Raw genomic sequence first — 23,212 nt, 5'->3', positions numbered from 1 at the left:
TGGTTAGAGAATTTGGGCCTTGATGGTTAAATCAGTGAAGCATATAATCCGAGGCGGGTCTTGATGCTGTGGCACTCCACGTAGGTCTGCACCCCACTTTTCTACCGTGAGGACACCGTTTTTCATGTTAGATTGTTTCAGAGCCCTTCAAAATAGTAAATTTTTTTTACTGGGAAAAATATACATAGGTAAAAAGCTAATAATATACGCAGTAGTACTTAAGTGAAATTATATTTTAATAATTACAACTATATTTTTCCAAATGTTTATTGGCCATTTGTATATCTTCTGTGAATTTCTCATTTTCCATTGAATTGTTTGTCTACAGTTGACTCGTAGGGTGTATGTACACTTTTTACTTTAGGTTTTTTTTGTGAACTTCGTGGGTTTTTGCTTTTGCTATTTAGATATTTAAAATGTGTATGTAGTCAACTCAATCTTGTATGTATGTATGTATTTATTTATTTTTTGATCTCCTAGCTTTTTTGGTCAGCTTTCTCCCAAGAGTTTATTTATTCATTTTATTGAGATACAATTTACATGCCATAAAATTCATCCTTTTAAATTGTACAGGTCAGTAGTTTTTAGTATATTCACAAAGTTGTGCAACCAACTGGAATTGAATATCAATTCCAGAACATTTTCATTATCCCCAAAAGAAACCTCATACCCATTAGTAGTTATTCTTTATTCCCATTTCACCACAGCCTCTGGCAACCATGAAATCTACTTTTTTAAAAATTTAATATATTTTATTGATTATGCCATTACAGTTGTTCTATTTCCCCCCTTCATTCCCCTCCACCCTGCACACCCCTCCCCCACCATTCCGCCCCCTTTAGTTTATGCCCACGTGTCTCAAGTTCTTTAGATTCTATATTTCCCATACTATTCTTGCCCTCTCCGATACCTATTTTCTATCTGCAATCTATGCTACTTATTTTCTGTACCTTCTCCCCCCTTTTCCCTCTCCCACTCCCCTGTTGCTGACCCTTCATGTGATCTCCATTTCTATGGTTCTGCTCCTGATCTAGCTGTCCTCTTAGTTTGCTTTTGTTTTAGGTGTGGGTCTTAATAACTGTGAGTTTGCTGTCCTTTCACTGTTCATCTTTTTTATCTTCTTTTTCTTAGGTGAGTCCCTTTAACATTTCATGTAATAAGGGCTTGGTGATGATGAACTCCTTGAACTTGATCTTATTTGAGAAGCACTTTACCTGTCCTTCCATTCTAAATGAAAGCTTTGCTGGATAGAGCAATCTTGGTTGTAGGTCTTCGGATTTCGTGACTTGGAATACTTCTTTCCAGCCCCTTCTTGCCTGTAAGGTCTCTTTTGAGAAATCTGCTGACAGTCTGATGGGGACTCCTTTGTAGGTGACAGTCCCCTTAGCTCTTGCTGCTTCTAGGATTCTCTCCTTCATTTTAATCTTGGCTAATGTAATTCTGATGTGCCTTGGTGTGTTCCTTCTTGGGTCCACCTTCTTTGGGACTCTCTGAGCTTCCTGGATTTCCTGGAAGTCTATTTCCTTTGCCAGATTGGGGAAGTTCTCTTTTATTATTTATTCAAATAAGTTTTCCACTGGTGGCTGTTCCTTTCCCCCTTCTGGTATCCCTATAATTTGGATGTTGGAGCATTTAAAGATGTCCTGGAGGTTCTTTAGCCTCTCCTCATTTTTTTAAATTCTTGTTTCTTCATATTTTTCTGTTTGGTCATTTTTTTTCTTCCTTCTGGTTCACTGTCTTGATTTGAGTCCCAGTTTCCTTTCCATTACTATTGGTTTCTTATGCATTTCCATTCATTTCAATTAGTTTAGCCTTCATATGTTCCTCTAATTTGTGACTAAAATCAACCAGTTCTGTGAGCATCCTGATCACCAGTGTTTGGAACTGTGCCTCTGATAGGTTGGCAATTTCTTATTCGCTTAGAGTTACGGGCTCTGGGGCTCTGACTTCTTCTTGAGCCATGTTTTGATCTGTGTTTGCCTGCTACATATGAGGAGAGGAGCCTTAGTTGTACACCAGGGCGGGGCCGCCCAGGTCTGGGTTGTGACGCTGTATGTGGGGGCAGGGTCAGAGAGGGAGCAGTGGCAGTCCCCTCTGCTCCTTCCCGCCGCTGGGGCCTGTGCGGTCTGTCTCACTGCTCATTCCTTTGCTGGTTTATCTGTGTGCAAATGTGTGACTGAGGTCAGCCTGCCGCCTTGCACCTTCACTGGGTCCACCCGTCGCTACCCCACACCTGGGATCCGCCCTTTGCTGCCTGCGCCTGGGTCGGGGGATCTTTTTTGCCAGACCCACTCTGCTGCTGGCTCTGCCCCTCTTACCTACCAGTCTGGCTGAGTGGTTCATTGTTGGTGGACTCCCGTATTGTTTAATTTTCTGTGGTTTGGCTGAATTTTTTGTTGCTAAGACTTTGTTGTTTTTAGACTTGGTTGTGCGAGAAGGCACAGTGTTTTCACCTATGCCTCCATCTTGGTGGAAGTCTGCTGAAATCTACTTTTTGTCTCTATGGATTTGCCTGTTCTGGACATTTTATGTGAATAGAATCATAGCGTGACCTTTGTGTCTGAAACTTCCCAAGATTTTTCCAATAAGCTTACATATTTTTCTCTAGCACTTTTCTATATTATTAAGTTTAGATTTTTAAATCTTTCTGGATTTTAAACAGTATTTATTTTTTTATGTATCTCACTCTTTTCTAGTCAGATTCCTTATGAGCTAATAACTAGTGTTAATGGTTGATATGTATCCTTCCATTCATTTCTACTTGTTATACAAATATTCATATCAAAATATACATATATACGGTGTGGTTGAGCTCATTCTATACCTTCTCTTTATTTTATTTATCATTGCTCTTAAACTTTATTATTTCATTTCTTCTACTAGCTTTGGGATTTATTTACTCTTTTTCTAGTTCTTTAAGGTATTCAGTTATTGATTTGAGAGCTTTCTTTTTTAATGTGAAAGTTTTCAAGTATAAATTCTTAGCACGGCTTTCACCATATAATAAATTTTATTTATTATTTATTTATTTACATTTCATACATACTGAATTGACATTCACTAGATATTATAATTACACATTCATGTTTTATTTGGAGAATTTATTTGTCTCTCCTTTTCTTTTTTTTTTTTTTTTTAAAGATTTTATTTATTTATCTTTAGAGGGGAAGGGAAGGAGAGAGGGAGAAAAACGTCAATGTATGGTTGCCTTTTGTGAGTCCCCCACTGGGAACTGGCCTGCAACCCAGGCATGTGCCCTGACTGGGAATCAAACCACGATTGTCTGGTTCGCAGGCCCGTGCTCAATCCACTGAGCTATACCAGCCAGGGCTAAATTTTATAATATGCTGTGTGTTCACTTTGATTTGTTTCAAGCTATTTTCTGATTTCTTTTGTGATTTTTTTCTTTAACCTGTGGTGTTTAATTTTTACTTATTTGTGAATTTTCTAGTTTTCCTTCCGGTGTTGGGATTTCTAGTTTATTTCATTGTGACTAGAAAATATATGTCATGTGATACCAGTCTTACAAAATTTGTTAAGACTTGCTCTGTGGCCTAACATGTGGTCTGCCCTGCTCGTTGCTCCATGGGCACTGGAGAAGGATGTGCGTTCTGTCGTCGTTGGGGGGCCGTGTTGTATTTGAGAACACGTGTAAGTGGGGATGTGAGGCTTTCATTTAGGAGAAAAGCCAAAGGGACAAATTTGTAAGTGCAGAGAGGGTTTGAAATCACAAGAAAGGATAACTTTTGGTGAGGAACAGAATTTAGAGCAATAGAACCACCTTAGGTATAATCTTAGAAAACTGAAGGTTGAATATAGCCTGGAGTTTTAGATAAAGATGGACGGTTTGATATAGACCATAACCAAGATACTATAGTATGTATTTATTTTTGATTCACTAATATTTAGAAACTAAAGATAACATAAAAAATATGATCCATTGAATTCAGGGTTAAGAAGTCAAGCACCTTGTTTGAGATGGACTGTTTTTTTATGTTTCTTTAATAATTCAACAACAAACATGTACAGATTCTGTTCTTTTTGGATTTGAGAACTATTTAAAAACTACTTTAATTGAGAAAACCCATGGAAGTCAATTATGAATTATTTACTTTTTATTGTATTTTCTCCATTACCTTTCATCCCGCCATGCCCTCCTCACCGCCACAGCCCCCCCCACAGTCACCACATTGTCCTCCCTGTCCGTGGGTATTTTTAGAGCACAGTTTTTAAAGGCTGATCATTTGCTACTTCATTAGATAAATCGGAAATCTGAGAACCTTCATATATTATCGTTTTGCTATATTTGAATTCTGTAGAAGTTGTTTCTGGACAGTCTGCGAAAAGCACTCGCTGGCCACGGAGGAAGCAGGCAGCTGACCGAAAGCGCTGCAATCGCCTGTGTCAAACTGTGTAAAGCAAGCACCTACATCAATTGGGAAGATAACTCCGTCATTTTCCTGCTAGTTCAGTCCATGGTGGTCGATCTTAAGGTAACATGCTTATTATTTCTTTACTGCGAACTTTAAAAAAATTATATGAGAAGTAAACTTAAAGTGTAAGTATTAAACTAAATCATTATTGAAGATCATTGCTACTGCTAAAGTTCTGAGTCTTCCTTGATAATGAGTTCTTAGAACCTGCTCTTATTGTTACTGTGTTCTCGGGCTAAAGTGGTGTAGAATATGAAGAAAACACACCACAAGTTTTCTAAAAGTGACAAAAATATTGAAACTTGGTTTTAAAACTCGGACCTGGAAGGTATTATACACGGAATAGTAAAAAGTTTATCAGACTGATGGGCCACAATGTCAGTGCTTTGTGCTGCTTCTGGCAACTGAATGTTGCTGCCGTGTGTGTGGACGATGTGTTGATATGAAATGCCAGTAAAGGAATACTGCATGGCTGCTTACAGGCTGTTTTTCCTTTGGGATTTTCATAGAACCTGCTTTTTAATCCAAGTAAACCATTCTCGAGAGGCAGTCAGCCTGCAGATGTGGATCTAATGATTGACTGCCTTGTTTCTTGCTTTCGGATAAGCCCTCACAACAACCAACACTTTAAGGTGAGAACATTGGTTTTTATCCAGTTATATTTACTGATGCTCTTGACCTTTTAGAAATGTGAAAAGACTAGAAAGATGAATAGGTTACACTTGTATTGGTACTGCTTAATATTATATATCAGTGTTAATTTCAAGACCAGTGTTGATAGAAAAAATTATTCTATTTTTAAAAATGTTCTTTTTGTTTTTCCTTTTGTCTTCATTTGTGTTACTGAGTATTTTTCTCACAGAAATAGTCTTCTATTTTCTTCTTTCATCTGTAGATTTGCCTGGCTCAGAATTCCCCATCTACATTTCACTACGTGCTGGTAAATTCACTCCATCGAATCATCACCAATGTAAGTCCAAAAGGTATTGCTAAGTTACTTAATTTTTTTTCTTTTAAAAAATTTTTTTATAAGAAAGATGTCCTTCATGTACAGAAGGTTCTGAATTTAGATGTATGATATAGAAAGATTTCTCATAGGTGGTTATTTATATCTAATAACTTATATACAGTTGTATTTTTCATATTCAATCTTGACCTGAGGGCCGTTAATGAGGAAGGTGGAGGTAATAGGATCCTTTGGCAAGATAAAACCTTGTAAAACATTTTAGTTGGATCCAAAGTCCTTGAGGTCAGTGACACTGAAAATATAACTTAACATTTCACCCTAAAGCTCATCACATATTATTTTAATACTGTTAGCTTTTCTCTAACATTTGGTTTGTCACCTTACCATTAGAGTTAAGAGTGGTAGTTATGTTGTAGCCCAGTGTGGCACATTTAAATAATGGTGAGACCATATTTGATTGTACTTCTTAGTTTTCCTTAGACAGATGAAATAGGAACACTTAAATAGAGGTGTTCATATGTTACAAAACCATATCAGACAAAATAAGCAAACTCATTAAAAGGTATTTAATGAAACCTTCAACCTTGATAAGAGTGCATTCGGTAGAAAGATAGCAAAACTTTATCAGATTTGGACCACTGATTTAAAAATTCCAGAAGTCATATTTTGAAGGTTCTCAAGTGTAATTTACCACAGCTCCATTTTTATCCATTTATAGATATTCACACTTACATAAATCAGTTAACTTTTTCCCATTTTGCTCCCTTAAAAAGGACTTTAATCATTAATGACTTAGGTATATTTGTCCTCTTTATCATCAAATTTGTTTTAAGAGTGTGTCTCTGGTGAGTTAAAATTAACTTCCCCAATTTCATTTGCCTTAGGTGTGTTGAATTAAAGAAAAGTCTGCCCACATTTTCTTTCACCCATTTCTGCAGAGGGCAAATAACTATTAATGAAGCTATTTAGTGACATTTAATTTTTTTTCAGTGGGGCGATAGTAGCGTTCAGGGTAGGATCACTTTTTGTCGTACAGGACTGCTTTGTATGTTGCAGGATGGTTAGCCTCCCTGGCCCACGTTTTATTAAAATGCCATTTGTGCCCCTTCCCTTTCCCTACCCCCAAACATTATGAACAACTAAAATTGCCTGAGGGAATGTGCCTCCCTCAGTTGAGTATCAGGTAGTTAAATTATAGGTAGATGTAACAGTAAATACAGTTTGGTCCAAAAGGGAAAGTTTAATGAATCATTGCAGAGAAGGTATGTTTTTATTAAAAACCTTTAAAATTTGTACTTTTACCAGTGTAATGAGACAGTACATTATACCTTCAAGGTTTACTCTCAAGTCTGTTAAAAAAAAAACCAAACAGGTGATATTTCCCCTCAAGCTTATGTATAATTCAGAAATAAAGATTACCATTTTTTCCCTTTGGTTTGTAATACTAAAAGATTCCATTTATTAGAGTGGGTGGCTTCATATAAATGCTTGAAACTTGTATGTAATAAACCCAAGTATATACTTTTTTGGTACTTTGTGGCTAGTGACTTTAATTGTAAAATATTTTTGTCTACAATTGAATATATAGAGCACTTTCAAGCATGGACTCGGCACTGCTGTAAGTGGCTGAGCTGCTGCTCTGCGGGTGCGAAGCATGTCTGGAGTGGCACCCGATGCATGCTCAGTGTGCGTGGTCCAGCGGCCGTGCATCCCTCTGTGCTCCGCCGAGTGCTGCATGTGCGCAGGTGGCGTGTGTCTGTGTCGGCGGTCACATCGATAGGAACTCTATTTTTATAAAGAAAACCTATAGCGATTGTTTTAAAATAGTAAGCATCAGTAACCTTCTGATGAATAGCTTGAGAAGGAGTGTAAATTTGAGTCTGTGAAGTATCTTTTAAAGCTATATACTTTTGATAATGATACTTTATAATTATAGGCTTTGGTATATTATTTTTGTTGGGCTCCTCCCCTTTTGGTTTGAGACTAATAGATACTGAATCTAAAGTACTTTCTGACTGAAAGGACTGTTTATAAAGTAAGTAAGTAAATTCATGGAATTATTATAGAATCTCGCTGAAGATGGGTATTATGAAAATATTTTGTCCTGAAATCACATGAAAATTTTTTTGATATTTGGACTCATAATCTTAAATTCATTCGTAGTGTAAGATTTCATTTTGAATGATTCTTGGTTCAATACACCTCATAAGTTTCTTCTTCCATGGTTCTTTAGCCAGCTCATAAATATTTTAAAAAATTACCACATTCTCCAAAGTTTTACTGCTGTGTTTTGGGGAGTTTATTTAGAAGTAGTAATGGTATTTTCAGTTTTGTTTTTGCTTTTGTGAAACATACCCATACTCAGTTCATAAGTGCGGTGTTTAGCTCTAAGATATGCCACTGTTTCTTTTAAAGAAATCTGAAAGTCTACTCACTATTTGAGTGTTACTATAATATAAGATTTCATGAGTTTCTAAAATGGTAGGCCTGGTACTGTCACCTTTGTTACCATGGCATGTCGTAAGGGGTACATTGTACTTGCAAGACCTAAGTTCAGTTCTTACTCTTTATAGGGTTCTGTTAGGCTAAATTAGATACGTTGTTATAATTGGGAAATTAAAGAACTAATATACACATATATGAACAAATTTGTCTTAGTCATCAGTAAAACATGGTGTAGCAGGTTGTCGTCCTTAGTACTCTGTTTTGTCCTTACGGCAGTTTATTGTGGTTTACTATGGGTAGTCACACACTGAGAGTGAGATGGTCTCTTCCTAGTGAGACGTTGGTTGAAGAAATTATTTCCAAAGCATTTGAAAATTTACTTAAATGATCACTTGAAGAATTGCCACATAGTTTGATCATATTGTAAAAATATTACCATTTGCTTGGCAATAAACTTAGTGTTTTCAAGGGAAAAAAAGAATGTCTACTTGGACTTGTTTCAGAAAGGACACATTTAGTAACTGCTCAGAACGCAAAAATTTTAAGTAACTATGTGGTGTCTAGTTTTTAGTACCTATTTGATTTGAAAGTGTATCTTTAACTTTTACTTTAAAATGAATGAATTTATAAATTATGAAAATCACCAAATCTTAAGTTAAAATCAAGTTGTTTTATAGGGCATGCCTGGTAGTGTGATCTGGAAACAGCCCAAGTGCCCATCAGTAATTGAGTAGATAAAAAGGCTGTGGTAATTTGTATAGTGGAATACTAGTTGGTCATTAAAAAGGCAAAATAGCTTTTGCAACAGCATGGATGGGTCTGGAGAATACTATGCGAAGTGAAATAAGCCAGTCAGAGAAAGACAAATACCATATGATCTCACTTATATGTGGGATCTAATAAAATAATTAACAAACAAAATAGAAACAGAAGCATAGATACATAGAATAGACTGACAGTTGTCAGAAGGATGGGCTTTGAGGGGCTGGGTGACAAGAGGTGAAGGGATTTCCATATATAAAACACGTGGACACAGACACAGTGTGGTGATAGCCAGAGGGAAAGAGGGATGAGGAAAGGTAGAGGAGGGCAAAGTGGGGAAAATGGGGATGGAAGGAGACTTTGCTTTGGGCAGTGGGTACATGATGCAGTGTGCAGATGATGTTTTGTTGAGTTGTGTACTTGAAACCTGTATGGTTTTTGTTAACCAGTGTCACCCCAATAAATTAAATTTTTTAAAAAGACAATAATTTTGTCTTTTTAGGATGTTATATTAGGATGCATATCTCTTTCATTGGTTTGGGGGGGACCACCCAAAAACCAGAATTATCTTCTGAATGGTGGACCTCTGGTAGTACAGGCTCCCCTTGCTAAGTCACTGTTCTAGGAATCCATCTGTATCTGTACCAGCTGGTGGCGTTGTGAGAGGCTGCATTCAGCTTCGTTGAAATTTTTTATACCCATTTTATGATGAATGATTTATGAGCATACCTGCCCACACCGTGTTGAGTGGTGTTCAGCAGTTTTTGACCAAAAACGGCATGACCCCCTCTGCCCCACTCTCCCTATTTGCCCCATCTTGCCCCAAGAGACCTATTTTTGTTTCCTTGGATGAAAAAAGTCCTCAAAGGACTTTTGCTGATGTGGAAGATGTGAAACAAAAATGGCAGAAGCACTAAAAGGCATTAAAATCAACAATTTCAAAAACTGTTTTGAGCAGTGGAAAAAATGTCTCCATAGGTGTATTGCATCAAATGGAGAGTAAAGCTCTTCAAAGATGACTGAAGTTTAAACATGTAAGAATAAATACACAATTTTTATAAATAAATTCTGTTTTTTGCCTCTGCCTTCATATTATGGAGTCATTAGAGGAAGGAGGACCTGTTATCTCAATGCATTTTTGTGATTATTCAGCTTTTTTTATTTTAAGCTGATTAGTACAAGTTGTATTCTTAGTAAATGTATGGAAATCGTGCTGTATTGATTGATTGGGCCAGCCAGATGACCAGATTGACCCAGGTTTAAAGAATTCATTACATAACCAAACGAAAACTTGATCATTTGTTTAGGAATTAGCTTAATAAACTAAGAGTTGAGGGAAAAGCAGTTAACAATCATATTATCCCCCCAAATTATTTCTTCCCTCACAGCTTTAGTGTCCCTTCCTCACGGTAGTTTAGTATTCAAATTATGTATTATAAATTGGTTGTATAATTTATAATTTATCTAGTTATAGGCTTTTAATTCAGAGTTTTGAGTTAAAGTAATATTACTTGGTACTACTGAAAATATTCTGAGAATTATGGATAGAGAATTTAAATGTTGAGAATTTAACTAGCTTAGTTTTGAATAAGAAGAAACCTGTGAGTAGGATCTAAAGCTATTAAATCGCTCTTACCTACTAATTCAGTTATTCTTTCAGGTGTTTTCTATAGCAGAAATATTATAAATTTGAAGTCTCTCTATAGATTTTTAAAGATTTTATTTATTTACTTACCTTTAGAGAGAGGGAAGAACAGAGAGAGAGAGAAGAACATAATGTGTGGTTGCCTCTTGTGCACCCCCTACTGGGGACCTGGCCTGCAGCCCAGGCGTGTGCCCTGACTGGGAATCAAACCATGACCCTTTGGTTCTCAGGCGGGTACTCAGTCCACTGAGCCACACCAACCAGAGCTGAAGTCTATATTTTAAGTCATCCCATTCCTTGCATATTCTCTATATGTAGTAAAAATTCATCCATTTTTGTATTTAGTTGATTTTTATAATTGTTATTTTTCACAATATAGTAATTAAGTAATTTAAACATAAAAGTTTAAGAGACACTCTCAGCACTGACTGGGATGGTACAGTGGTTTGGGTATCATCACACAGACTGAAAGGTTGCCTGTTCAATTCTGTGTCAGGCAGGGCATGTGCCTGGGTTGCAGGCCAGGTCTGTTGGGATTGTGCAAGAGGCAACCAATCAGTGTTTCTCCTGCACATCAGTGTTTTTCTCCCCCTCCTTTAGCCTGCCTTCCCCTCTCACTAAAAAATAAATAAATAAAATTTTAAAAAGATACACACTCAAATAAAATAGGTATTAAAAACTAGAATTAAAACTGGTTAAACTAAAATATAAAAATGTTTTTATAAAATAATTATCTTTTAAAAATATTTAGCTATGATCAATTTGTCTTTGTGGTGCTCATTAGTCTTTTCATGTATTGTACCATTATTGCATTATTAGTTTAAGGTTACAGGTTTACTAATAGCTTTATCTCATTTACTAATTTGATGTTGTAATTATCATTGTTGTTTGTAGGCATATAAGTGATTGTTTACCACTTGTTCCTTCAACATTGTGTTGAACCACTAATCTCTTTTAAAGCTTTGATCACATTCTTACCTGGTAAATATGTAATGTATACGCACATGTTTCTGAAATGTGTAAAACGTTACACTAGTAAGTGACAATTGGCTATTGAATTAGCTTTCTAAAGACTGCTTTTCAAATTTACTAACACCAGTGAGAAGAGACACTATATGATCATGCTCAGGAAGCAGACGATTTGTCTCTTGTTATATTTTAAAATGGATGTATGGTTCGAATTAGAGCTATCATTTACAGACATTAGAAATCATGGTGTGTGTTTGCATGGTCTTAGAAAGTTTCTCACAAAAGGATAAAACAAACTACAGTAGTAACCAGAGCATATAACTTACGCAAGTTTGTACTTTTCCTTTCTTATGGTCTCTGTTTTTGTCCAGTCTGCACTGGATTGGTGGCCTAAGATTGATGCCGTGTATTGTCACTCAGTCGAGCTCCGAAATATGTTTGGTGAAACACTTCACAAGGCAGTGCAGGGCTGTGGCGCACACCCGGCAATACGGATGGCACCGGTAAGGTCGATCGTGCGTCTCGAATCCCACCTTCCTCGTGCTTTTTCAGTGTCTTTCTCCTGTTCCTGCTGTTTCGATTATTTTAGAAAATCAAATGTGTCCTTCCTTTTCTGTAAGTACTGTGATCCGTTGTACTGTACTATTGCTTTCAACATTGTTTCAGTGAGTCGAACTTCGTTTTCTTAGAGAAATGCTCTCACAAAATGCTGTTAAAATCTTTTTTTTTTAAAAGACTTTATTTATTTTTCTTTAGAGGGGAAGGGAAGGGAAGGAGAGGAGACAAGGAGAGAAATATCAATGTGTGGTTGCTTCTCTTGAGTCCCCTGCTGGGAACTGGCCTGCAACCCAGGCATGTGCCCTGACTGGGAATTGAACCGTGATCATGTGGTTTGCAGGCCTGTGCTCAATCCACTGAGCTATACCAGCCAGGGTGCAAAATGCTGTTACAATCTTAATGTTACTTTTTTGAATAGTTTTTTTTCCTTTATGAATCAAAATACTTTGATTAACTCCTCATCTGTTGAGGATGAATAGGGAAAGCTGACTTCTGGTTTAGAGTGAATGTTCCTACTAATGCAGTTTACCTTTGGATGCTCGCTATTACACATATGAAATTAGAAATAAAATTAAATTTTTTTAATTAAAAAAAATAATTCAGCAAACATGCTCTGAGCTCTTAAAAATGATAGCACTTTGATATTGAAGTTTGTGTTTAAACTTAATAAAAACACTTTCAGATTAGGTATTCTAACAAATTAGTACTCTTTATGGAATTTTAAAACTCATGGGGACCCATTTAAACAGACAATTAATTATAGGATTTTAGAAGTGATATATTGCCATTTATGTATAGCAGGAGTATTTTACATGGCAGCTCTTGACATTGATTGGTGGTGCTTTGTCTTCTGCTTCTTATTTTCTGTTCTTATTGGCTGCTGTCACTCACATGATCAGATGCCAATGAGTCACTGTTTTGCATGGCAGTTGGCTTCTGTGTCTGTAAGTATGACCCATTGTAACTATCTCAGAAAAGTCCTTGCTTTCTTTGACTTTTCTGTGCTTAGTTACCATCTAGTCACATCATGTCATTCCAATGAAAATCTAGCATGTTTTTACCTATCGGTTTTATCCAGTAAATTAGCCACTTCACACTTAGAAGATAATTTGAACAGCTTCTTTCCTGGCATGTTTTTCTTTTTCCAAGTTCCCTTACTCAATGTATATTTTGGTTTTATGTGGTGGTAGTTCACTCTTACCCAGTTGTCAGTAATTGTGGTGGAGGATTATCGACCTTCAGAGGTGCTCACCCTTTTGGCATGTCTGGGCCACACTGGAAGAGTTGTCTTGACCCACACATTATATACACAGACACTAACAAAAACTGATGACCAGAAAAATAGGTTTTAAGTAAATTTACAATTTTGTGTTGGGCTACATTCATAGCCATCCTGGGCCACGTGCAGCCCGCAGTTTGGACACCCCTGCTAGGTGTTCAGATAGAGAAGCTGGCTGTGCCATATGTTTTGTGATTATTTAGCCTAAAAAATTACAGCCAAAAGAGCAAGACAGTGATGTTTTATTTATTTTTTAAGATATATTTTACTGATTATACTATTGTAGTTGTCCCAGTTTTTCCGTCTTTGCCCCCCTCCACCAAGTACCCTCTTTCCTCCAGCAGTCTCCCCACTTAGGTCATGCCCGTGGGCTGTGCATATAAATTCTTTGGCTTCTCCATTTATTTGTACCTACCAATTATACTTAACCCCTGCACCTTGTCCCCCATTCTCCCTCTTCCCTCTCCCAGATGATAACTCTTTAAATGATCTGCATATTTATGATTCTGTTCCTGTTCTGGTTGTTTGCTTCATTTGTTTTTTTAGATTCAGTTGTTGATAATTGTGAGTGTGTTGTCATTTTAGTGTTCATAGTTTTGATCTTCCTTTTTTCTTAAGTAAGCCCATTTAACATTTCATATAATAAGGGCTTGGTGATGAGGAACTCGTTTAGCTTTACCTTGTCCGGGAAGAACTTTATCTGCCCTTCCGTTCTAAATGATAGTTTTGCTGGCTAGAGCAATCTCGGATGTAGGTCCTTGCTTTTCATCACTTTGAATGCTTCTTGCCAGTCCCTTCTTGCCTGCAAGGTTTCTTTTGAGAAATCAGCACATAGTCTTATGGGAACTCCTTTATAGGTAACTCTGCTTTTCTCTGGCTGCTTTTAATATTCTCTCTGTATCTTTAACCTTTGAAATTTTAATTATGATGTGTCTTGGTGTGGTCCTCTTTATGCCCAACTTGTTTGGCACTCTCTGAGCTTTCTGGACTCGTATGTCTACTTCCTTTGCCAAATTAAGGAAGTTTTCTGTTTTTTTTTCAAGTAAGTTTTCAACTTCTTGTTCTTCCTCTTCTCCTTCTGGCATCCATATGATTCAGATGTTGGTATGTTTGGAAACGTCCCAGAGGGTCCTTATACTGTCCTCTTTTTTTAAATTCTTTTTCTTCTTGCTGTTCTGGCTGAACGTTTATTTCTGCTTTACTTTCCAAGTTGTTGATCTGAATCCTGGCTTCCTCCTCTCCACTGATGGTTCCCTGTTGATTTTTCCTTATTTTACTTAGCATGAACTTAATTTCTTCCTTTAATGTTATTGCCATACTCAGTGATTTCCTTGAGCATCCTGATCACCAGTGTTTTGAACTCTGCATCTGATAGGTTGATATCTCCGTCTTGTTTAGTTCTTTTTCTGGGGTTTTGTTCTGTTCTTTTTCATGCTGGAGCAAAATTTATATGCTGATACCTGAGATTAAGAGATAAGAAAATGAAATTATTACTTTTTGGACAGGATTACTAATTAAGAGATAATTCTTTTCTTTAATATATAATCTTTATTATATATTTTTCCATTATCATTCAGGCCCATTAACCCCCTTATAGTCTCCTTACACCATTCATTGTTTTCTGGTCTGTGTTCCTGTGTAGTGGCTGTATCAGGGAAGGGCAGTTACACCGAGTTACTTACATCTTAGTAAATAAATTTGTTCAGTGAAACTTTCATCTTGATCTAAGGTGTTATCTCAACTTAGAAAAATAAAATAAAAGTTTAGTGGGAACAAACAGTAGAAACAGAATTTATTAAATACATTTTGGTAAGACATTTGCAGTCAGATTATAAATACAAAAAACAAAAGGTATTTGTAAGTTCACTGTTTCTTTTATATAGAGACATTCTTGAGCATTGATGTGTGCTTTTCCTCCCCTGTGAAGACCAAAAACCTTCAGTGTCCTTGGGCATAATAACAAATGTACTACTCACACTTAAACCCTGAGAACCATGGCTCTGCATTATAGATGTGCATCTCCACTTCTTACCTTTGGAAGAGAAGCTGTTTACTTGGACATTTTTATGACAGGTGCATAGCTGTTGAATATTCCATCTGTTTGTGGATGTACTCACATAAAGGCATACATGGCAAAACAGATTGCCAGCACAGGATCCAGCATAGTATCTCTGCAATTTAAATGTATTTTCCATGAATTAATCTTTCTCAAAAAGTTCTTTCTCTGTTTTACCATTGTTCTTCAGGCAAAATACATATATTTTGTAACTTGAGAGAGACGGGATGCCATGGAAGGAAAAAGCGAACTTACAATTAAACTATTAAATTCAGAGGTTGCCTGTACAGCATATCTCATCAGTTCTAAGAAGCACTTTTTGTTTTTAACATCTCTGAAATTGAGAATGCATCTTATTTGTCTGGTGTCTGACAGTTGACAGTGGTCATTCATTCTTTGTCCGTGCAGTGATGATGCATCTTACAGTTGATAATGTCACAGGTTCTGTGAAGTGTTGGTATCTATACCTGTGAAGGATGAATGTCAAATGCATTACTTAATGTATTTGAGAGCTATAGACTAAATATTTTTATAATGTCAATGTTTTTACATTTTGGCAATTGTCTACATAGGAGTCAATATTTTAATATATTGTAATACATTTTTCTCTTAAATATTTTAATATTTGAAGTATTTTAATATATTTTGCTCTTAAATTAGAATGTTGCAAAAATAATTTTCACTTGATTTTTTAAAGTGGAATAACATTAACCATATACTTACTGTTGGATGCTTCTGCTAATATCATACATTTGGTGGTATAAAATATGTTTGTTTTTTCAAAGCTCTTTTTATAATTTATTTTTAAAAGTTGGATAGCTGTTATCTTGAACAATTTCTGATTCTTACAAGATGATGTCATGTTTTTGTTTTTAGAGTCTTACATTTAAGGAAAAAGTAACAAGCCTTAAATTTAAAGAAAAACCTACAGACCTGGAGACGAGAAGCTATAAGTACCTTCTCTTGTCCATGGTGAAACTAATTCATGCAGATCCAAAGCTCTTGCTTTGTGTAAGTATTTTTATGAAATGCCTTGAAATTATTACACTTAGTTTGGTTTAGCTGCAATGCCAAGACCTTGAATATAATCATTAGCTAAAGATCACTTAATGATTCTTTCTGATCATGCTTGAGGACATCACTAAGAAAACTAATTTATAGAGGATACTAATATACTTAGATCAGATTGTTTTCCTTTTTTTTTCCTTTTCCTTATTGTTAATGCTTTGGTGAACTCTTTGTCCTTACCCTGTTACCAGATTATAAATTATTCAGGCATTATCCTGTAATGGGGGTGAAGGGTAATGAAGCAAACCATAACTCTGAGTGCTTCCTACATCCGTATGGTTGCTTTTTTAAAATCTCCAATTGCTGTTGCCAAACCATTTAGCTTTTCTTTCCTCCTTTCTTGATGTCATCAACCTCCTGTTTTCACTGGTTTTGCCTACAAATTCTGTAGGCAAAAATTCTGTACTGTAAGGAAGAGAAAAAAAATGGGTGTGGTTAGCATTCAGTTACTGTCATTAACTCAGCTCTTACAGCCTTAGATGGTATTAGGTTCCAGAGAGCATCAGTCAGGTACACCAAATAATGAAGAACTAACAGATGTAAAGGGATGATAGCTATATGAAGTGATTAAAAGCATGGGCTCTGGAGACAGACTAGTTACGTGATTAGGGTGACTTAACCTCTCTGCTTTAATTTTCTTGTGAAATGTTACAGTAGTTTCTACCTTAGATTAAGAAGATTGATATTTAACATGTTTTTAGAAATAATATAAAATAAATGCATAATAAGCATAAATAAATGTTAGCTATTATTAATGTTAATAGAATAGTTAACATTAACATTAATGTTATCGATGCCCCAGATGTAACAGTAATATATTGTGAATCCTATGGATTCATAGGATCCATGTTTAACTTCTGTGGAATTTCTCCAGTCTCTGGAGGGCAGCATCCAGAAAGATTTGTTATTGCTTTGTTTAGTAGTATGCCTTAAAAGTATTAAGGTACATTCAATTTTGATGGCATATTTTTCAAATTCCTGTACTATAGGAGTTTATAACTTGATAGCCATAGTTTCAAGAGTTCTATGAACCCCCTGAATTTAAAAAAAAGTATACATGTGAGTATTTTTTTCTGGAGAGAAATAAGAGGAGAGGGAGATAGAATTCCTGCAAGGGTGTTCCAACCCACAGGCCCCTTGCAGCCCAGGATGGGCTCTGAATTCGGCCTAACACAAAATCATAAGTTTACTTAAACCTTTTTTTTGGGGGGGGTGGGAGGGGCTTATCAGTTTTTGTTAGTGTTTGTGTATTTAATGTGTAGACCAAGACAACTGTTCTCCCACTATGGCCCAGAGATTCCAAAAGGTTGGACACCCCTGCAAGGATTAGTGACTCCAAGGAAGGTCTCTGATATTCTGAACTCTTTGAAGAGCCCATCCATATTTGGGAATCTAATAGAATAAATTGTTAGAACTTTGGCATGGAAAAATTTTGTAAAAACTATCTGTGAGACGCTGTAAAACTAATTAAATACACTTTTTCTTATTCTTCTGTCATGTAGCACAAGTTATTTCCTCATGCATGCCATGTATAATAGCACTACTCTGTTTACATTGCTATAATTCAGAATCAGAGAAGGCACTAAAGTCACCGGTGACTTAGGTGTTAAGTATTCTATTGTTGAAAGAACAGAACCTAAACAAAACTTCCTGTTTTCTAAGGTTGAAATTCAGCAAGCACAAAAGGGCAGTTTAAAATTGTTATTTTCTTTGCTGCCACCTAGTGGTTAAACAACTTTTGAAATAGTGATTCATTGATTATTTCATATTTTTCATATAACAATTCTAAGTCTTAGTAAATGGGAGAAGTGAAGGAATAACTATTAAATGATCTTAATCATGGTATTTTTAAAGTAATGCAGTTCTGTTTTCTTCCATCTCTACCATCTCTATTCTAATCCTTACTACTCTCATTTTTTCAGTCCTAGCTTTTTGCTAATTTTTTAAAAGCTTTAAAAGCTTAGCTTTTATCATCTGCTACCTCATTTTCATCATTTTTCTGCACTCGAGTTAGGGCGATCACTTTAAAAAGCAAATCTTATAATGCCCCCCGCCCAGCTTAAAACCTCTTGAAATTGCTCTTGGGTAAAAAGATTAAGCTCCATTCAGACCTACAAGGTCATGCAAAATCTGACTCCCAGCTACCACTTCTAGCATTCTTTTTGTCCCTTATCCTTACTCTAGTCCTGACGGCCTGTTTCCCCCTCCATCTTACTTCCTTCAGACCTACCCTTACACTTGCTGTTTCCTTGGCCTACTACGTGCTTTTCTGTCCTCTTCACATAGGACAGAAATAATTCCGGCTAATTCTGAGCTCTTATCACTGGCCAAAGAAGTCTCCCTGACTGCACCATATTTCCCTGTTAAGGTGCTCCTAGCTGTAGGTATCTTCATAGTTCTTACTTCATTTGCAACCTAACACTGCTGTGATTATTTTATTGGTTTAATTCAGACTACATGCTCAGGAGGGTGGGAAACATCTTTTATACTTGTCACGTCTTTGGTATCAGGGTATTAATGACTAAGTATAAATGTTACTGGGTTATTAATGCATGAATATAATATTAGAAAATAGGCTAATAGTTTTGAATTACAGATATGCTAGGGCTTACCTTAATTGTTATGATGGGAAAGAGTCTGTAGTTAGCAAAAATAAAAATATGGGCACAAATTGCACTGGCCTCAGTGAAATGAACCATAGCTTGAAGTGTGAGTAGATGCTCCCAAGTTTCAGGAAGCTTTTAGTCTCCTTAAAGTAGATAGGTGTTCGCATTTACACACACCTCCAGTTTGCTTTTCTTAATATACAGTGTTTTTCCATAATAGAAAGGACTCAGGTGTGGGTATTTGGAGGTGTGGGTTCTAGCCCTGTCTGGGTTTGGGTAGGTGCTCCGTGCTGGATGAGGGCCGGACAGGTTTGCTCAGTGCTCATCCAGTGTCCTTTGCCTTTGATCACAATCATTATGACATCAGAACCAGTACGTTCCAAACTGGAGGTGCACTATTTTGTCACTGCAGTGTTGCTAAAAAAGTTATGTTATCGATAGGAATTTTTTATGGAAAGCTAATACCTAGTTATTGTTTTCTTTTAATTAGGACTTTTCCTCCCCTGGACATTATTTACATCAATGAGCAAGTATAGATGTGGACTGAGGGAATCCTTAACAAAAGCGGTTTTGATTTAATTAAAAATTCACAATTTTTTTTATTGAGATATAATTCACAAACCATAAAAGTCACCATTTAGAAGTGTACAGTTTTTGTTGTATACAGGTTGTGCAGCTGTTACCATGGTCCAGTTCTGGAATTCATCTTCCCCAGAAGAAACCTACTACCCATTGGCAGTCACACTGCTTTCCCTGCTCTTTTCAGCTCCTGTCAAATGATTTTTTTTTAATTGAAAATTGCTTTTTTCCTTGCAGAATCCAAGAAAACAGGGGCCTGAGACCCAAAGCAGCACAGCAGAATTAATAACAGGGCTTGTCCAGCTGGTCCCTCAGTCGCACATGCCAGAGATCGCTCAGGAAGCAATGGAGGTGAGTGACAGGTGTAGTTTCAGGACATCTGTCAGACAGGTGTGTCATTTCTAGGAATGGTATGTTTCTGTCTATACACTATTTTATGAACCAGTGGATATCACACGTAGCAAAACACCGTGCACATTCTTATGCTTAATAAAAAAACTCAAAATATTCTAATTGTACTTGAACAACAACAAAAAAGCTGAAAAAATTTTCTAATTTTAGTTGACTTTTTGAATTTTTAAATGTATTGAATTTTAAATTCAGATACAATTTGCGTACCATAAAGTTTACTGTTTTAAAGTGTGCAATTCAGTGGTTTTTACTGTATTCACAGTGTTGTGCAACCATCCCTACTGTATAATCCCCATTTCCCCCATCACCCCAGTCACTGGCAACCCCTGGTCTGTCTTCTGTCTTTGTAGATTTCCTCATTCTAGATATTTCAGATAAGTAGAATGATACAGTACATGGCCTTGTGTCTGGCTTTTTTCATTTAGCCTGTTTTCAAGGTTCATTCATGTTTTCAGTTTTCTGTATTGCTAAATATTTCATTGTATGAATATATCACAATTTTCTCATCTATTCTTCAGTGGATGCACATTGGGACTTTTTCTGCTTTCTGCCTGTTATAAGTAATGCTACTCTGAAAATCTGTGTGCAAGTTGTTGAGTGGAGGCATCTCTTAAATATGCAGTTAGGAGTCAAATTGCTTGCTGGGTCACATGGTAACTCTTTGACTTTTTTTAGTAACTGCCAACACTTTTCCAAAGCGGTGGTATCCTTTTATTTTCCCACCATCAAAGGGAGTTAATCCCGGAGTTAAAAGGGAGTTAACCCCAAGCCGTGCATGGGGGTTCCGGGATCTCCTTGCCAGTACTTGCCATTGTTTTTTCATTATAGCCATTCTAGTGGGTGTGAATACGCTTGACTTTTCAAAAAATTATTTTTATATTGATTACTTGATAATTATGGTTCTAATTTAAATCAGTTCTATTGTGGTGTGATTTACCTATAAAATCCTAAGATTTAATATGTTTGTCATCACCTCACAAAGCTCCGCTTATCTTTTGCGGCCGTTGCCCGCCCACCCTGTTCCAAAGACCTCGGGTCTGGTTTCTGTCACTGCAGATTAGTTTTGCCTGTTTTAGAAGTTCACATGAGTGGGATCTTAGGTGAGGTGGTCCTTTTTGCATGGCTTTCACTCAGCAAGTTTGTGAGATTCAGTCATGTTGCTGCATGTGTTAGTTCCCTCTTTTTTATTATTGATAAGCATTCCATCGATGATTCTACCAGTTTACTGACTTGCTAATGGTCACTTAGGTGAATCTATTGATCACTAGCAAAAGTTGTCTTGTGACCCTTTGGGTCCCTCCCTCCCTCCCTCCCTCCCTCTTTCTCTGCCTGCTCCCCAGTAACCACTGATGTGCTTTCTGTTGCTGTAGATTAGTTTGCATTTTACTTAAATGGAATTATAAAGTATATACTTTTTTCTGTCTTTATTAAAAAAAATTTTTTTTTTAATTTATCTTTAGAAGGGAAGGGAAGGAGAGAGGGAGAGACATATCAATGTCTGGTTGCTTCTTGTGTATCCCCTGCTGGGAACTGGCCCCTGCTGGGAACTGGCCTGCAACCCAGGCATGTGCCCTGACGGGGAGTCGAACTGCGATCTTTTGGTTTGCAGGCCCGCACTCAATCCACTGAGCTACACCAGCCAGGGCCTTTTTTCTGTCTTTAACTCAGCATGGCTTTCATGGCATTCATCTGTGCTGCATGTATCATTAGTTCATTCCTTTAAAAAAATTCATTCCTTTTTATTGCTGTATAGTGTTCCATTGTGGCTGTACCATAGTCGGTTTATGTATTTTGATGGACATTTGTGTTTTCTAGTTTTTGGCTGTTACAACTGAAAATTCTAGGAACATGTATATACAAATCTCTTTGTAGACATACGGTTTCATTTCTCTTGGGTAAATACCTAAGAGTGCAAAAATCTTACTATGTGGTCATTATAAGAGACACAGCTTAAATATAGGGACATTGGAAGGTAGACAGTATAAGGATGGAGGAGATACATCATACACAGTCACTGTAGAAAACTGGAGTAAGATGTATGGAATAGATACAGAGTTCAAAGCTAGAAGCGTTACTGGAAATAGAGAGGGACATCTCATTATAACCAAGGGGTCCAGTCCATCCAGGAAATAAAACTCTGTATGAACCTAATAACAAAGCTTCAAAATATATAATGTAAATGGAGTGAGAGAGACAAATCCAGTCATCATGGGATACTTGAGCATACTTATTTCAAAATCCTGATTGAATAAACAAGCAAAGAAAATTAGTAGGGATAGAAGATTTGAACAATACAGTTATTAAATATGACCTATTTGACATACATAGAACAATACATTCAATAATGCACTTTCTTTTTAAGTACACAGGGAATATTCATTGTATCCTTACACATGAAGTCTCAACAAATTCTAAAGGATTGAAGTCTCTCAGGATTACTTTTGTGACTACAGTAAAATTAAGCTAGAAATCAATAACAAAAAGCTTTATAAAATATCAAATGACTCCACTGTGTTCTCATTCATACTCTGGACTTACGTACTCTGCAGATTAGTAGATGAAGTTGTTGGGGGAAAAGACATGTGGAAGAAGAGTGATGCACGGTGACCAAGAGTCGTGAAGACACGAGGGGACAGGGATGAAAGGATCAGAGACACAGGGAGACAGGGAGAGATACAGGGAGGCTGGAAGGTGAGAAAGCAGAGATACACGGAGGTAAGGAGAGCAGGAGAGTACACATATCATTAAAAATTGCTTTGTAATATCTACAAAAGCTAACAATTTCACCCAGCAGGTATGTAGCCCACAGAAAATACCTATTTTTATATTTTTACCAAAAGACACATACAAAAATATTAATAGCATAATTTGTAGTAGCCAAAAGAATTGGAAACGACATCTGTGTATCAGTAGTAGACTAGATTAATAGTTTTTGTCACATTCATTCTACTGATTAAAACAGTAAAAAAAGAAAGAATGAGCTACTCCTAAGTGCAAAGCATGGATAAATCTCACAGACATAACATTGAGAGAAAACAGCCAAATGCAAAAGAATGTGCTGTGAGATTCTCTTTATATAAATAGGAAACAGGCAAAACTAATCTATGGTGACAGAAATCAGTAAGTGGTTACCTTTGGCAAGGGCCAGTGACCAGAAGGGAACGTGAAAGGCTTCTGGGTGTTGATAATGTTGATCTGGGCACTGGTTACATGAGTGTATACATTTGTGAAAATTCTTTGTGACATGTACGTAAGGTGAGCTGCTTTATGGTTTGTACTGTACACTTCATTTTACCAAAATTGTTTCAGCATTCATTGCTTGTATTTGTGTACCATGCTGTTGGTCCTGTAAATTTGTATATTCCTTGCATTCTTTTTGGAAGGTTATTTGACAGTGTTTGGCAGGGGCTGTACAAATGCCCTTTTGTGTGTGT

General features: G+C 36.6%; 1 protein-coding gene across 8 annotated transcripts in view; it reads left to right on the top strand.

Annotated features, from left to right (window-relative positions):
- The window catches only part of NF1 (neurofibromin 1), a 234,233-nt gene that overhangs the window by 65,013 nt on the left and 146,008 nt on the right, over positions 1-23,212 (top strand). For 6 of the 8 annotated variants that reach the window (XM_053655754.1, XM_053655764.1, XM_053655760.1 and 3 more), the window contains exons 9-15: positions 4,320-4,493; positions 4,943-5,065; positions 5,329-5,403; positions 6,989-7,018; positions 11,593-11,724; positions 15,991-16,125; positions 19,605-19,718. In XM_053655754.1, coding sequence (XP_053511729.1) covers positions 4,320-4,493; positions 4,943-5,065; positions 5,329-5,403; positions 6,989-7,018; positions 11,593-11,724; positions 15,991-16,125; positions 19,605-19,718 — 783 coding nt within the window. The remainder of the gene's footprint in view (positions 1-4,319; positions 4,494-4,942; positions 5,066-5,328; positions 5,404-6,988; positions 7,019-11,592; positions 11,725-15,990; positions 16,126-19,604; positions 19,719-23,212) is intronic. The other 2 variants (XM_053655762.1, XM_053655756.1) reach the window with 1 other exon arrangement.

Source organism: Artibeus jamaicensis, unplaced genomic scaffold, assembly GCF_021234435.1.
Source record: "Artibeus jamaicensis isolate MK-2021 breed Jamaican fruit bat unplaced genomic scaffold, CSHL_Jam_final contig_1998, whole genome shotgun sequence".
In the NCBI taxonomy this organism is placed as follows: Eukaryota; Metazoa; Chordata; class Mammalia; order Chiroptera; family Phyllostomidae; genus Artibeus; species Artibeus jamaicensis.
The sequence above is the reverse complement of the archived record's forward strand: the minus strand, read 5'-3'. Positions and strand labels throughout refer to the sequence as shown.